This window comes from Chiloscyllium plagiosum, chromosome 17 (assembly GCF_004010195.1).
Source record: "Chiloscyllium plagiosum isolate BGI_BamShark_2017 chromosome 17, ASM401019v2, whole genome shotgun sequence".
NCBI lineage: Eukaryota > Metazoa > Chordata > Chondrichthyes > Orectolobiformes > Hemiscylliidae > Chiloscyllium > Chiloscyllium plagiosum.
In genome coordinates this window covers 34,197,615-34,213,435 of record NC_057726.1, presented here as the reverse complement: position 1 = coordinate 34,213,435, position 15,821 = coordinate 34,197,615, and the positions used below count along the sequence as shown (strand labels likewise).

Sequence of the window (15,821 nt, the reverse complement as noted above, 5' to 3'; positions counted from 1 at the left end):
GCCAATGCTGGAGTGACAGTCCCGGTTGCAGAGGGCTAATCTCTATGTAATGGTTGATCTGCTCGAGCTGCTGTACTACTTGTCTGCTGCAGCGCTCATCAGCTTCTTTTCCCCTGTTTTGGTTCGGGGTGTTTTTTCATCTTGTGCAGTCAGTTGCAAGCCATTGCCAGGACTCCGTAACGGTATCAAGCACTTTCATGTTCCTCATGCAGACGTCCTTGTAGTGCAGCTGGGGGTGCCCTGTGGGTTTCTTCCCAGAAGCAGGCTCTCCATGAAGGTTATCCTTTGGGATGCGGCCATCCTCCATGCAGTGGAAGTGGCCTAGCCAGCGCAGTCACTGCTGTCTGGGCAGAGTGTAAATGCTGGGAAAGCCAGCACAAGATAGGACCACTGCATTGGACACTGTCTTGCCAGGATATGGCAGATACTCTTTAAGTGGAAGGTGTTCAGTCTTCTCTTCTGTCTGGCATATGTAGTCCATGTTTCACTGCCTTACAACCGTGTGCTTATGATGCAGGCATTGTAGCCTGACATCTTTTTCTTCAGTGTCAGCTTGGGATTTGTCCATACTCTAATCGAGAGGTGAGCAAGAGCTGAGGCTGCTTTCCTGATCCTCTTGTCAATCTCTGTGTCCAAGGAGAGGTTGTCACTGATGGTAGAGCTAAGGTATGTAAACTGATGGACGACACAGAGTTTGTAGTCGTCGATGGTGATGACCGGCGGTGTCCCAGGACGCTCATCTTCAGACTGAGTCAGTCTGATAACCTTGCAAGTGTAAGAGAGGCAGTCTATCAGTAACTGGAGTTCCTGCTGTGTGTGTGTTGCAACTGTGGCATCATTGGCAAACAGCATGTCCCTGATGAGTGCCATGCTTACTTTAGTCTTGGCTGTGAGGCGGACCAGGTTGAAGAGCCTGCTGTCTGTTCTAGTGCGTAAGTAAATCCCCTCCGTTGGGGTGCCAAAGGCATGGTTCAGGAGTACAACAGAAAAAATCTCGGTGTGGGAGCGAGGACGCAGCCTTGTTTGATGCCACTGCTGACGTTGAGGGCTCATAAGAGCTGCTATTGAACCACATTGTCCCCCTCGTGTTACTGTGGAAGAAGTCTATCATACTGAGCAGTTTTGGTGGGCAGCTGGTCTTCAGGAGAACCTTGAAAAGGCTGTTTCTGCTGACCAGGCTGAACGCCTTGGTAAAGTCAATGAAAGTAGCATGTAGGGGCATTTTCTGTTCTCTGCACATTTTTCCTGCAGTTGGCAAAGGGAGAAGATCATGTCTACTCTTGACCTTTTTAGCTCAGAAGCCGCACTGTGACTCTGGGTATACACGTTCTGCCAATTTCTGCAGGCGAGTCAGATGATCCAAGCAAATGCTTTGCCGACAGTGTTGAGGAGAGAGATGCCTCTATAGGTGTTGCAGTCGCTTCTCTTGCCCTTGTTCTTGAAGAGGGCAATGATCTTGGCGTCCCGCATGGCCTGCAGTGCAGCTCCTTCTTGCTAGCACTGACAGAGGACTTTATGTAATGGGAGCAGGAAGCTAGTCTTGCAGCACTTGATCAGATCAGGAGAAATCCGTCACTACCCAGGGCCTTCCCTGAGACCAGGCTGTCAGTGGCCTTGCTGAGCTCTTCTACTGATGGCTCTGCATCTAGCTCGTCCATGGTTGGCAAGCACATGATGGCATCAAGTACTGAAGCAGACGCTGTATACTCTCTGGAGTGGAGATCAGGGTAGTGTTCAACCCACCTCTCCATATGCTGGCCTTTGTGTGTGATTACTTCCCCAGTCGAGGAATTGAGGGCGATGTGGGGGGGGGGGGGCTGTCTTATTCTGCGCTGGTCCTAGTGCCTCCTTGATGCCTCTGTACATTCCCCTAATGTTCCCCATTATAGCGGCCGTCTGAATTCCCTCACTTAGCTGTGTCCAGTACTCATTAGCACAACACCTGGCAGTCTGCTGAACCTTGTTTCTGGCAGCTCTGAGAATCTGCAGGTTCTTCCTGTTAGCTGACCGCTTGTATGGGGGTCATCTCGATTGCTTTTGCCTCAAACCAGTCGTGTCTCTTGGAGTTCTTCTTCCCAAAGATGGCCAGGGATGTGCGGTACATGGTATCTTGAAAGGTTTCTGTCTTCTCTGTGGCAGAGTCTCTGTGTCACGAGGCACTGAGTTCTCTCTCTCAAGTCTCCGAGAACTGCTGCATAAAATCTGGCTGGGACATCTTGCTGAGATTGGTGCGAGGGTTCGCCTGTTGCTAAGTGTGATGGAATCTCTTAGGTTGCAGCTTAATCTTGCAAAACACCAAGGAGTGGTCTATATGACAGTCAGCACTGTGGGTAAGAGTGAGTGTGGAGAACATGTTTGGCGATGCGCCTAACTAGAATCAGATCGAGTTGGTGTGTCTCCAGGAATTCTTGTGCTGAGGCTTTGTCTGGAAGTTGGAGTTAGTGATGCACAAATCATGGTAAGTGCACAGCTTAAGCAGTCGCTGTCTGTTCTCATTCACTTTGCCCACACCAAAATGCCCAAGGCAGGAGGGCCACAAGTTGTGGTCTGCACCCACTCTGGTGTTGAAGTCACCCAGAAGGACAAGTTATTCTTCCCTAGGGAAGCTGCTAATGAGGGCAGCGAGATTGTTGTAGAACTTGTCCTATGTGTCTGGTGTGGAGGACAGTGTTGGATTATACACGCTGACAAGGTGACTGAGGCGAAGAGTCATGAGTTGTTGTGAGCCATTGCTGCCTGGTTGTCCTGTGTTCATCACTGCAAAGCCGACCCCGTGCTCTGAGTCCTTCCCCAGCCAGTAAAACATGTAGTCCTTCTCTTTCAGTGAACCCACCTCTGTCAGCCTTGTTTCCTGGAGAGCGGCTATACCGATGGTGAGTCTCTTGAGCTCGTTATTTATGACAGCTGATTTCCTAGAGTCGCTGATGTCCTGGAGGGTTTCTGAGAGGCCGGTCATCATTGTCCAGACATTCCATCTGCTCAGTTTTAGAGCTGGTCTTCTTTTTTTGTTGTTGTTCTTTTATTGTTTGGTGCAATGATTACAATCTGCTGTCAGGACAATTCCTAATCCCCATTCACCCAATAAGGATAGTGGGTTGAGGCGGGTGATAGCTGTCCAGTGGGATCCGAAAATTCCTCCTACGGTTGATACCCCTGGCATTGTGTTCTACGCCAATCTTGCGATGACACAAAACCAGTATCTGCTGCCCCCTCGTGTTGTGTCGATGCCGTAGGTGAAGCGGGTGGAGTGTCCTCTCCAGGTACAGTGGTGGTAGGATGCAAGCCTAGGTGGTGTGGTATAGGGACAAGCTGTTGCCCATGAAGCATGTTCTCCCTCTCCACAACACTGGCTAATCTAAAGGAACAGCAGAGCCGTTACAGTTTGGTACCAGTGCCATCGCAGGAGCTGTCAGAACAAGGTTGTAGATAACAACGATCTATCTTTGGGGCCCCCTGCTTTGGATTTTTCCTTGTGGTTTACTCCTGAAGCCTTTCCCAGTGCTATGTTAAAGGCACTGTGTAAATGCAGGTTGTCAAAGAGAGTTAGGTTATGAAGGTCAGTTGTATTTTGTATTCCTTTGTGTTTGAAAGGTTGAGGGGTTATCTAATCAAGTCTTTTAAATTATGAAGGAGTAAATAGTGGATTCAGATAAAGTATTCTATTTGAGAGCATCCAAAACAAAGGGACGCAAATTTGAAATTAATGTTAGACTATTTAAGCACAAAATTGAGAAGCACTTTCATGCACTGGCTGGAGCACCTTCCTGACAAGGCTATGGATTTTTGGCCAAATTAAATTTGATGGATTATTGTAAGGCTTATTGTAAGCATAAAGAGGTATAGAGAAGATGGACAAACTATGTTGAGGTATAATTCAGCCATGATTTGTTGCATATAAAGTGATTACTTTAATCCAGATTAAATGAATGCTGAATATTAAATATTGAAGAATGATATGATACATTTTATAAATAAAAGAAATTACACATCACTTTTTATTTTCTGTTTTACCTGTCCAGAATGTAGAGATTCTGAAAATTCTGGAAACAGCATCTGCTCAGGTAACCGAAGAAGATGGAGTATTCAGACTAACTGCTGCCCGGAAGATAAAGTCAGCTGATGTCAGAAAGAAATGTAAGAAGTTGTTTAAAGTTAATCATCAAGTAAATTGTTCTGGACTGTGGGTTTCTTTAATTTATAGGATTTTCTCAAATCCTTTGCTGGTTTGCTACTGTTCCTGTGCTCGTGGCGTGGATTGTCTATTTGACAAAGTCATGTCAGAAACTGGGAAAGTGAGCCAAGATTCCCACAGCTGAAATTTCTTATGCAGGGACATGAAGTGAGGACAACATTCTGCCTGGCATGGATACCAGAAGCTGAATAGCCAGAGGGTGACTGCCACTTGTAGTGCTGTCTTCTGATAAAGGAATTGAAGTGAGAGGAAAGGAAATCTATATTTGCTTGTTTCCATTTCAGTATCAAAACCACCTACTTTCCTTTTCAGCTGATGCATTTGTTACGAAGCCAGATGAAGTTAATGAAATCATTGATAAAAAAAGGATCCAGCTTGTGCAATCCATTCAGAAATTTAACAGGTAAGTACAACTCTAATGTGGAAAAGAATGTAGATTCAGTAAAGGTACAAATTAGTTACTACTATCAATCAATGTTAGCTTAATTAATTTGGGCTACTTTTGATGTGTATAAACTTTTGCCAAGAAGGTTTTCTGGGTGTGTTGTAAGTGGTCAAGCTTACAGTGCAGCGTATGATTCCATTATATAAAATTATCTAGGATGGAATTTTGAAACAAGTGAGGATGAAGTTGTAACTGCTGTTCCTTGAACTGGATTATAGTCCAAACCAGACAGCTGCCTTTTACATAGCTCGTTCCTGATTAACTTGCTCACATATCCCTTACAGGTGAAAAATGTGTTGCTGGAAAAGCACAGCAGGTCAGGCAGCATCCAAGAAGCAGGAGAATCGACGCTTCGGGCATAAGCCCTTATGCCTGAAACATCGATTCTCCTGCTCCTTGGATGCTCCCTGACCTGCTGCGCTTTTCCAGCAACACATTTTTCAGCTCTGATCTCCAGCATCTGCAGTCCTCACTTTCTCCTCTCTTATCCCTTATAGAGGTTTACAAAATTGAGGGGCATGGATAGGATAAATAGACAAAATCTTTTCCCTGGGTTGGGGAGTCCAGAACTAGAGGGCATAGGTTTAGGGTGAGAGGAGAAAGATATAAAAGAGACCTAAGGGGCAACTTTTTCATGCAGAGGGTAGTACATGTATGGAATGAGCTGCCAGAGGATGTGGTGGCTGGTACAATTGCAACATTTAAAAGGCATCTGGATGGGTATATGATAGGAAGGGTTTGGAGGGATGTGGGCCAGGTGCTGGCAGGTGGGACAAGATTGGGGTTGGGATATCTGGTTGGCATGGATGAGTTGGACCGAAGGGTCTATTTCTGTGCTGTACATCTCTAGGTGTCTATATCATTTATTTTAAAAATTGTAATGAACTTAAAAAGTTATTAGGAAGCTGTGTTAATTAATAACAAGCTGCATTATTTTTATAAATCTTTTAAAATATATGCAATTGTTCATAACTTAGCACCAAATTCAGCATAAAGTAAAACCAAGAACTGCAGAAGCTGGAAATCTGAAACAAAAACTGAACTTGGTGTTGAAACTCAGCAGGTCTGGCAGCATCATGTGCTCTGATTGAAGAGTCAAAAGACTCAGTGTTAACTCTGTTTTCTTACCAAATGTTACGTCCAAATGTTACATGCCAAATTTTGAACCAGCAATTTGAACATTTTTTTAAAAAGATGGGAATTCAAATATGTCTTGAATGTTTGAGAATTTTTCTGTTTATCTTGCTTTAATTAAGTAATCCAGTTACAAGTATGCATTTTGCTTCACTGTCAGCCACCCCTTTCTAAAATGTCTGTTCACTTGTTTCTCTCACAGTTGGCTTCTGCTTTCAGGCGAATTTCAGTTTGATCCCTGGCCTCACTACAGATTAGTTAGATATTCACAAAGGAAAGAATATATCACAGGTTTAGGTGCAAGGATGTGCTTATGTGAGTGGTTTCAGATAATGGACCTCACAAAATTATCTAGAGTAAAATCCAAAAATGGGAAAAGGAAAAAAAATTATGGCAATGTATGTTTTTACTCATGAAGTAAGAGGATAACAGAAGAATTGGTATTTCCATAGAAACAAATCAAATTAGATGGGATAAAAAAAAAACTGCACCTTGCTCTGAATGTGACCCTTGAAGACATTGAAAGCATTTTGGTTAAACCTTTGTCTGTAGATCTGAGAATTTAAAGAAGACTGTTACAAGAGATAAAAGCAGCCCTGAATTTGATGAACTCCTAATCCATCAGGTATGAAATCTAACTGGATTAACTTTACTAGATAATTATAAGAAAATCATGATACCATCTGCTGCAAATAATGGCATGCAATAAAGGCAAGCAAGCCACTTTCAGGAAGCTATGGACTTGCACTCCAAGATCCTGATGGACACCAATGCTGTTCAGGATCCTGCTGTTAATTGTCTGCTTTTCCTTAACATTTGATCTCGCAAAATGCAGCACCTCATATTTATCTGGATTAAACTTCTTTCCCTTGTAATACTGTTACATCTGATTTCAGCTTTTCTCTCTTAAACTACAGGGTAAATTCTGTCATGTTATGGTCACTAGATGTTCCTTCACCTTAAGCTCCCCAATCAAATCTGCCTCATTACAAATTACCAAATTCAGAATTGCCTGTTTCCTAGTTGGCTGTACCATAAACTGTTCGCAAAAAAAAAATACATATTCCTTGATTCCTTTGCTTGAGATCCACTCCCAACATATTGAAGTTCCCCATGATTTATTTTCTGCCCACATTCTGACTACTGCTAGGAGGCCTATACATAACTCCCATTAGGGTATTTTGTTTTCCTTTCTTCAACTCTACCCTCACGGATTCTACGCTTTCAAACTCTGTTACTACTTGCTATCAATTTAATTTCAATTCTTACTAACAAGGCAACCCTGACCCCTTGCAAATATGTCCACGATGACCACAACTTTGTACCTGCCAATTTCAATCTCTCCTACATGCTCATTTTCCTTATTTTATATACTTCATGCATTTAAACACAACACTCAGTCCTGCATTGACTACACCCTTGTCATAGTTGTCCTTTTATCTGCTATGCCTGAAGTTAAATTCCTGACCTTTTCCATACTCTATCTTGTTACTTGGTCTGGAAACTTCAATAACCTATTTAGAGTGCTACCTGTCCCTTTTTAACTTTTTCCATAATTCTCCATGCAACTGAAGCCCTGCCTATTTAGTTTCTAGCCCGATGTACAGCCCTAGTCCATGCAATCCACCAGGACTCTGCTTCCAACATGATCTAGGTGAAGCCTTGTTAATTTGGATTTGACACTTTTTCAAATAAACTGAACAGTTTTTAAGAATATTTGAAAAGCTTTTTTTATTACTAACAAGTCAGTAGTCTAATTTATATACATTGTTTTTATAATTTGATCTGACAGTTGGCAATCAAGACTTTTGACAAAAGAAAATTGAAGCAAACTGAAACAAAGGATCACAGTGCAGCATTGTTTCTTAATTATGCCATTGACCTTGAAACTGAGAAAGAAAAGCTAATTGCAGCAAACCATACAGAGACTAATTATCAAAACAAGAGAGATACAGGTTTTATTAAATCTTTACCCAGTAAATTGAATGATGTAAATGGAAACACCGAATTTGTGGGAATGTGTGGAGAACTTTGTAATCATTCACAAGATTCACCAGATTTTGAGACAGTTAATGTTGCAAAAGTAGGCAACCACAAAGATATTGGTGAATTATGAACCAAAAACTGTTCATAAAGGAGCTGCTAATATAAATGCCTCCAGGTAGGTACCCCACATAATGTACGCACACATGAAAGGACTGCAATGCTCACTACCTACTTCGGCTGGAAAACTGATCTACTAAAACTGAAACCTTGGATAAAAATTGTCACTAAGTATGAAGTTCACTTCCACTGTGCAGTCACAAAGGAGAAAGCACTTAACTCTATGGATAAATGTATTGCAGTAGCAATATTTTACTTTGCACATATATAGGGAAATGGAGCTTTGTCCATGAGCTACTGTGTAGTATTCCATTAGACATGCATCTGTATTTTTGTGTGTATATATTTAAAAAAATCACTCTTGATTATTGGCAGTAATTTTAACATTAAAACATCAAAAATGTATTTTTTTAAACTCCTGCCAATTCCTATTGAGCACAAATAAAGTTTGTTTCTGTTGGTGTCTGTATTTTTCTAGGACTTTCTATAACAATGTGTGCCTTATTTAATTTTATAAATGTGCAATGTTACTATTCATATAAACAAATTATTCAAAAATAAACATTTTTGTGGAAAAGATTGCTATTATTTTATTTACCCCTCGCCCCAGCCATCATTTCAGGGTATACAATGAACACTGCAAGTGTAACCAATTTAAAGTAATTTTCATCATCATTTGAGTCCCTTGGTTGCAATGTTTGATGACACTATTTTAACCACGTCCAGATTAAATACATTAAATGCTAATTTTGCAAATAACACCATTTTTACTATTCACTAGTCTATTTGTAATCTTGTGTATCTCTCAACTGAATTCAGTAAAATACGCTTTCTTGAGTTGATGTTTGAATGCATTTGCAGGTGTCTCTAATGTCAGAGATTCCAGAGCGATGATCCTTCAGCTGTTCCTAGGTATCATATTTTGTTCATAGGGTTGTCTTGGTTTTGAAGTTAAAAATCTCACAATAGCAAGTTCTAGTCCAACAGGTTTATTAGGAAGCACTAGCTTTCGGAGGTACTGCTCCTTCATCAGGTAGCTGCGATACGAAAGCTAGTGCTTCCAAATAAACCTGTTATAGTGATTTTTAACTTTATCCACACCAGTCCAACACCAGCTCCTCCACATCTTGGTTTTGAAGAAGTTAATATGACGGAACAGGTTCCCTGAGTGTGTATTCTGGCTATAGAGTCAAAGAATACAGTTTGGAAGCAGGCCATTCAGCCCATTGAGTCCACACTGCCAGTCCGCAAAGTACCTCACCTCACCCTCTTCCCTGTACCCCTGCATTTCCCATGGCTAATCCTCCTAACATACACATCCCTGGACACTATGGACAATCTAGCATAGCCAATCCACCTAACTTGCACATATTTGGACTGTGTGAGGAAACCACAGCCTCCTGAGGAAACCCACACAGACAGAGGGAGAATGTGCAAACACCACACATGAGGGTGGAATTGAACCAGAGCGGGGAGGGGCCCTGGCACTGAGGCCCAATTTTACTAACATGCTTCCCTACATTTTTTGGAAGAAAAGGAAGTTATAAACTGTTTACCAAAGGATACAAGGTAAAGTTTTTAAAAGGACTTTATAACCTAGAATTTTGACAATGATTCCAAAATCAAATATAGTCTATTTCTAAATATTAGATTAACTTTTATTTCCATAAGTTTCCACTAGTCAATTTTGCCACTAATTTAATTTGAATAATCAGTCATGACTTAATTTGTTGCATGATGGTAAGTATTCTAATCATGCCAAGTAAATAAGCATAAGATTAATTGGTTGTAAAATGAACTCTTTGAGGAGAAAGTGAGGTCTGCAGATGCTGGAGATCAGAGCTGAAAATGTGTTGCTGGAAAAGCGTAGCAGGTCAGGCAGCATCCAGGGAACAGGAGAATCGATGTTTCGGGCATAAGCCCTTCAGGAAACGCTGAAGAAGGGCTTATGCCCGAAACGTCGATTCTCCTGTTCCCTGGATGCTGCCTGACCTGCTGCGCTTTTCCAGCAACACATTTTCAGCTGTAAAATGAATTCACTGACCAAGCTTCCATTTTAACAAAATTATCTAACCCTAATATTCAAAGTACTTAATGTCTACATGATCTTTTACTAAGCACTTAATATTATATCGCCTGCTATTTAGTTCCTATTGCCTCTCCATTTTTTTTTAAAACCACTGCATAATTTCAGTTCTCGACAGTAAATGGCATCGCCCACATGCCTGTTCCAATCTGGTTTGCATGCTCCTGAAGTCTTTTTTTCAATTATCATTTATTGCTGTTGACTTTGACTTTTGTAGCATCTGTAATCATTTAAATTGTACCCTGTCTACTGAGGGTTAACTAAATATCTCAAAGCGCACTGGTGCTAAAACTGATCCCTTAGAGGGAGATATGGTGATATACCTGCTAAAATGTAGGAAGTAAGAAGAACGTTTAAGACAATTAGCCCACCAATTGTAGTTTGGATTAATTAGTGATACGAAAGTTACTTAGAGAGAGTTCCTGTAGATGAATGAAAGCATATAATTGCAAAGAACATGTAAACTCAGTGCTAGAACACAGTCCTGTTTAATCGCAATGCAGATGTCAGTTTTGATTAATTTCCTACACCAACCCTCTGAAGGATAATCTACCCAGACCCCATTTCCCTCTGACTAATGCACCTAACATTATGGGTAATTTAGCATGGCTAATTTGCCTGACCTGCACATCTTTGGACCATAGGAGGGAACCTACGTAGGCATAGGGAGAATGTGCAAACTCCACATACAGTTGCCCAAAGTTGGAATCAAACCTGGAACCCTGGTGCTGTAAGGCAGCAGTGCAAACCACTATCTTGGTGTTACCAGCACCATTTGACGTGGCACTATCATAGCTGGCCTCAACTACCTGAGCAGAGATTTAAACAGCTGAATGGTTTAATTTTATTGGCTTGAACTCTTAACACTGTAGATAAACTCTCATCAAGTATTTAGATTACTTGCCAAACATCCCAATTTGCTACTATGTGCTTTTGAACATACAAAATAAATTTAATACGCATCTGCTTTATTGGCTAAACTACCAATTTGCATTCATTTCCCTTCCAACTGTAGTAGTTCTTTGAGGGAGGTAGCAAGTGCATTTGATGACTATTCTCTACAATTCATGTAAAATTTGTGTCAATCATAAAACAGTGAATGACCATTTTTTAATTCACTGTCTTTGTGCATCTCTGGCTGGACCAGCATTTATTACCCAACTCTAATTGCCCAGAGGGCAGTTGAAAGTCAACTGTACTAGTGTGGATCTGGAGTCACATGCAGGCTATGCCAGCTAAGGATGACTGATTTCCTTCCCCAAAGTGAATTAAGTGTATTCCCCCCAACAATCCACAATGGCTTAATGGTCATCCTTACACCCAAAATTCCAGATTCTTTGAATTCAAATTCCACTATCTGCCATGTCAGAACATATAGTTGAGTTCCTGGAATAATAGTCCAGTAAAAATACAACTAGGTCATTGTCTCTCCAAAAATCTTTGGAGTTTTGATGATCTTACTGCCTATAACTGGAGATCATCTCATATGGCAGACTGGATTTATTTTTAACTCAAACAAAACCAAACTTTAAAAGTAAATCAAATTTTCCATTGATCCATACCGAATAGCCATACATATTGTGTTTTGAGTTACACTGACTCAATATCTATTTCTCTCTTTACAGCTCCAGCTGGTTCTGTTGTGCATTCACTGTATCTTGCTTTGATTTCAGGTTTCTAGCAGTATTTTATTTCAGTCAGTGCATATTTCAACAATTTACAACAAGCAGTAATTTCAGACTACACCCACATAACTGAAATGAAGTACATCTTTATTATTGTACAGGCAATGAGGTTTGGACAAAATTTGGGAATTGATTGAAAGGTAACTTTTTAAATTAAATTTCAGAATTGTTACCCACATAATAACAAAACAAAAAAGGCCAACTGCACACTCCCAGTAGGGAGTACATTGTGGTTCATAGAGTCTATGGACTGAAAATCTGTTTGTCTGCCAACAATTTTCCATAAATGCAGTCCCTAAAGATTAAAGTTAAAAAAGAACAACACTTAAGTATGCAAAACAAGTTACATATTTCTTTTCTTGCACAAAATCCCCAATTTACATGTCATGTTTGTTTCTAATATTCCACATTGGAGCAGTTTAATTCAAACTTGATTGAAATGAAACTGCAAATATTTCCTCCATTTAGACATCAGGATTACCTGCACACAATTGTACTTGGCCTTAGTGGCTGTTCTCAGAGTAGTGAGTGGGATAATCAGAGAAATTGTTTTGTCAAGGTGGTGTTCCGCCTTTTCAAAAAGTCAGTCATGTAAATTTCCACACAACCACCCACCTATGCCTTCTAAACAGCATTCTGAACCACCAAGTTATCAAGAATTTGTTATTTCCACCCACAGATATCAAACTATACAGAGAAAAACTCTCTCAGTAAACAAGGGGAAAAATATCAAATACATCCATCCATCCTCTGTCAGCATAGTTTTCTCGCTGTAATTCCCCATATTATTAAATTAAGTTTTTGGACGTTCAGAAGTCAGTAATCATCCTCTTCATCAGAATCCATTACTCTTCTTCTGTTAAACTGAAACAAAGAAAGTATATGAAAAGTGTCAGTTTTTTCAAAACTCTGTGGTTTCTATATCCAGTTCAAATTCTATTAGTTCAATGCAGAGTGTTTATCTTATAATCAAGTCGCTCTTCCAAATATTTAACTCTACCTAAAGAGCAAATTTTGCTCCAACTTTTGAGATAATTTGGGGAGAGGAAGGTAGCTGCTAATCTAAAAGCTCTATTTCCCAACAAAAAATATTTAAGTAACGGGAGCAGCAAGATTAGTATCTGATCACACAACAGTGCTCCAGACTTTAAGCTGCATTTGAGAAAAATAATCCACGTGCTTACATTCCCTGAATCATGCAGATGTTTTAAGATCTATTTATGAAAAGCATTTTTTATTTGTTCAAAAGATCAGCAAAGATGAGCACTTCTATAAAATGTTATTTTCCTAAATGATTAGTAGTGGAGTTAAGCCCAGGAGACTTCCATATTATGAATAAAGCAGAAAGGTATCGCTGTATAGTAGACCTGTAACCAATACAATTGGTTCATTTGTCCCAGATGTTTGAGATACAGTTAAGAAAATTGTGCTCCTAATTAACCAAATAATATAACTTTTATTGGAGGAGTATTGGTGGGGGGAAAGAGATCATATTTCTTTGGAAAATGGGCACTTTACAATTCAAGTCATGGTTTAAATTGCCTTTTTAGGTTGATAACTGGCATGTTCGGATTGTGTGGCTTATCATGCAGCATCTTAAAGGAATGTTATTTATCTCAATAGTGGGGTTTGGACACATTTCAAATTCCTTTAGTAAAATTACAGAATGTTTTAGATCCTGGTCTATATCTTTTGATTTTAATTTTCAAATTGTCCAAAACAAACACTTTACACAATTTCATCAAAATAGCTAAAGCATCTATTTTACTTTCATTTTGAAAAGATGAAGCATCTGTAGCCCCATTATATTTCAAATTGAACCAGACTGTTTTGCTAAAACAGTAAGATAATAAAACAGATTTTTAAAGATTAAATATATTAGAGTTTGAATCATTAGGCAATACAACCCGAATATATCACTTACAAATATCAGCAATTACCTTGACAATAGTTTGCTTTCCTGTTTGTTGGTTGACTTTCTCAAGGATTTCAATCAATTCTAATTCAGAAATCTAAAAACAAACAGTATAATAAGGTTTTCTACGTTTGTCGTGAGGTCATGTCATATTTTGTGTTCATGATGTGTGAACTTTAAATAAATGAGGAACAATACATTCCAGACAGCCACAACAACTGGCCTCATATTCTACTTAAGTTAGGATTTACTGTAAACTCAAACATTGAAAAATATTTAAAGTATTATTTAGCTTCTTCATTTCCCATCTTGTCATGGGGAACTTCCCAAGAAGCCTTGCACGTTTCACATGTCTGAGCACAGCACTCAGAGATACCAGCGGTTTTGCCCAATCATCATTACTAGGTGGCTTTTTCTCAGTGGTCAGCATAGGCTGGGACAACTAGCCACAACTAGCCTCTTGATGGTATAATTAGAGAATGACAAGAATGAAACTGTATCCTACATTTCATGATCAGCCATGATGGGATCAGCAGCACATACCATGTTCAATAAACACTGCAACTAGAATTATTTTCATCATTTTAGTTTGCTAAAGGTAACTGCAGTCAATTAAGACAAAAATAAAAACATTTTCTAAATGCATGAAAAACAGTAACATTAGAACATAACTAGGAGTATTAGGATAGGTGGCCTTTGAAGCTCTTTCTTCCATTCAATAAGGTCAAATCTAATGAACAGCCAGAAATCGTGTTACATATTGGCACCAATGATATAGCCAGGAAAAGGATCGAGGATATAAAAAGTGATGGAAGCTGCAAAGCAGGACGAACAGAGTAGTGTTCTCTAGTTTACTACCGGTGCCACGAGATAGCGAGGCGAGGAACAGGGAGCGGGCGCAGCTTAACACGTGGCTGCGCAGCTGGTGTAGGAGGGAGGGCTTCAGATATGTAGATAATTGGGATGCCTTCTGGGGAAGGTGGGACCTGTACAAGAAGGACGGGTTGCATCTGAACTGGAAGGGGACTAATGTCCTTGGTGGAAGATTTGCTCGAGTAGTTCGAGAGGGTTTAAACTCGTATGGCAGGGGGGTGGGAACCTGAGCTGTATACTGGAGGTGAGAGTTGATGCAGATGAGGCAATAGCAAGAGGTAGGCCAGCTAGTGGGAAGGATTTTCCTGGGAAGGAACCAAGGGATCAGTTAAAGTGTGTTTGCTTTAACGTAAGGAGTATCAGAAATAAAAGTGATGAACTTAGAGCATTGATTAGTACCTGGTGCTATGATGTTGTGGCCATAACAGAGACATGGATTTCTCAGGGGCAGGAATGGTTGCTGGATGTTCCAGGGTTTAGAGCATTTAAAAAGAATAGGGAGGGAGGACAAAGAGTAGGGGGTGTAGCACTACTAATCAGAGAGGGTATCACAGCTACAGAAGCTTCCATTGTCAAGGAAGATCTGCCAACCGAGTCAGTATGGGTGGAAATTAGGAACAGCAAGGGAGCAGTCACCTCGTTAGGGGTTTACTACAGGCCCCCCCCAATAGCAGCAGGGAGTTGGAAGAAAGCATAGGTCGGCAGATTTTGGAAAAGTGTAGATGCAGTAGGGTTGTTGTAATGGGTGACTTTAACTTTCCCAATATTGATTGGAACCTCCTTCGAGCAGAAGATTTGAATGGAGTTGTTTTTGTAAGGTGTGTTCAGGAGGGTTTCCTAACTCAGAACATTGACAGGCCGACGAGGGGAGAGGCCATTCTAGACTTGGTGCTCGGAAACGAGCCGGGGCAGGTATCAGATCTTGTGGTGGGAGAGCATTTTGGAGATAGTGACCACAAGTGCCTCACATTCTACACAGCTATGGAGAAGGAGAGGATTAGGCAAAATGGGAGGATATTTAATTGGGGAAGTGGAGACTGTTTAAGGAACAGTTGCTGCAAGTGATGAATAAATATGTCCCTCTGAGACAAGCAAGAAGTGGTAAGATAAAGGAACCTTGGATGACGAGAGCGGTAGAGCTTCCTGTCAAAAGGAAAAAGGTAGCTTACGTAAGGTGGAGGAACCTAGGGTCAAGCTCAGCTCTAGGGGATTACAGGCAGGCGAGGAAGGAGCTCAAAAATGGTCTGAGGAGAGCCAGGAGGGGGCACGAGAAAGGCTTGGCAGAACGGATTAGGGAGAACACAAAGGCATTTTACACTTATGTGAGGAATAAGAGAATAGTCAAAGAAAGAGTAGGGCTGATCAGGGATAGCATAGGGAATTTGTCT

At 40.6% G+C, this 15,821-nt stretch overlaps 2 protein-coding genes across 2 annotated transcripts in view; one reads left to right on the top strand and one right to left on the bottom strand.

Annotated features, from left to right (window-relative positions):
- ankrd27 (ankyrin repeat domain 27 (VPS9 domain)) overlaps positions 1 to 8,444 on the top strand; it is a 61,798-nt gene extending 53,354 nt beyond the window's left edge. Inside the window, exons 17-20 of the mRNA XM_043707526.1 lie at positions 4,020 to 4,134; positions 4,505 to 4,595; positions 6,324 to 6,396; positions 7,564 to 8,444. Of these exons, the coding sequence (XP_043563461.1) occupies positions 4,020 to 4,134; positions 4,505 to 4,595; positions 6,324 to 6,396; positions 7,564 to 7,887 (603 nt within the window). The 3' untranslated portion in view covers positions 7,888 to 8,444. The remainder of the gene's footprint in view (positions 1 to 4,019; positions 4,135 to 4,504; positions 4,596 to 6,323; positions 6,397 to 7,563) is intronic.
- A 3,271-nt stretch (positions 8,445 to 11,715) lies between these two features.
- The window catches only part of pdcd5 (programmed cell death 5), a 12,003-nt gene continuing 7,897 nt past the window's right edge, over positions 11,716 to 15,821 (bottom strand). Inside the window, exons 5-6 of the mRNA XM_043707525.1 lie at positions 13,586 to 13,657; positions 11,716 to 12,509 (exon numbers count right to left, since the gene is read on the bottom strand). Coding sequence (XP_043563460.1) covers positions 12,462 to 12,509; positions 13,586 to 13,657 — 120 coding nt within the window. The 3' untranslated portion in view covers positions 11,716 to 12,461. The remainder of the gene's footprint in view (positions 12,510 to 13,585; positions 13,658 to 15,821) is intronic.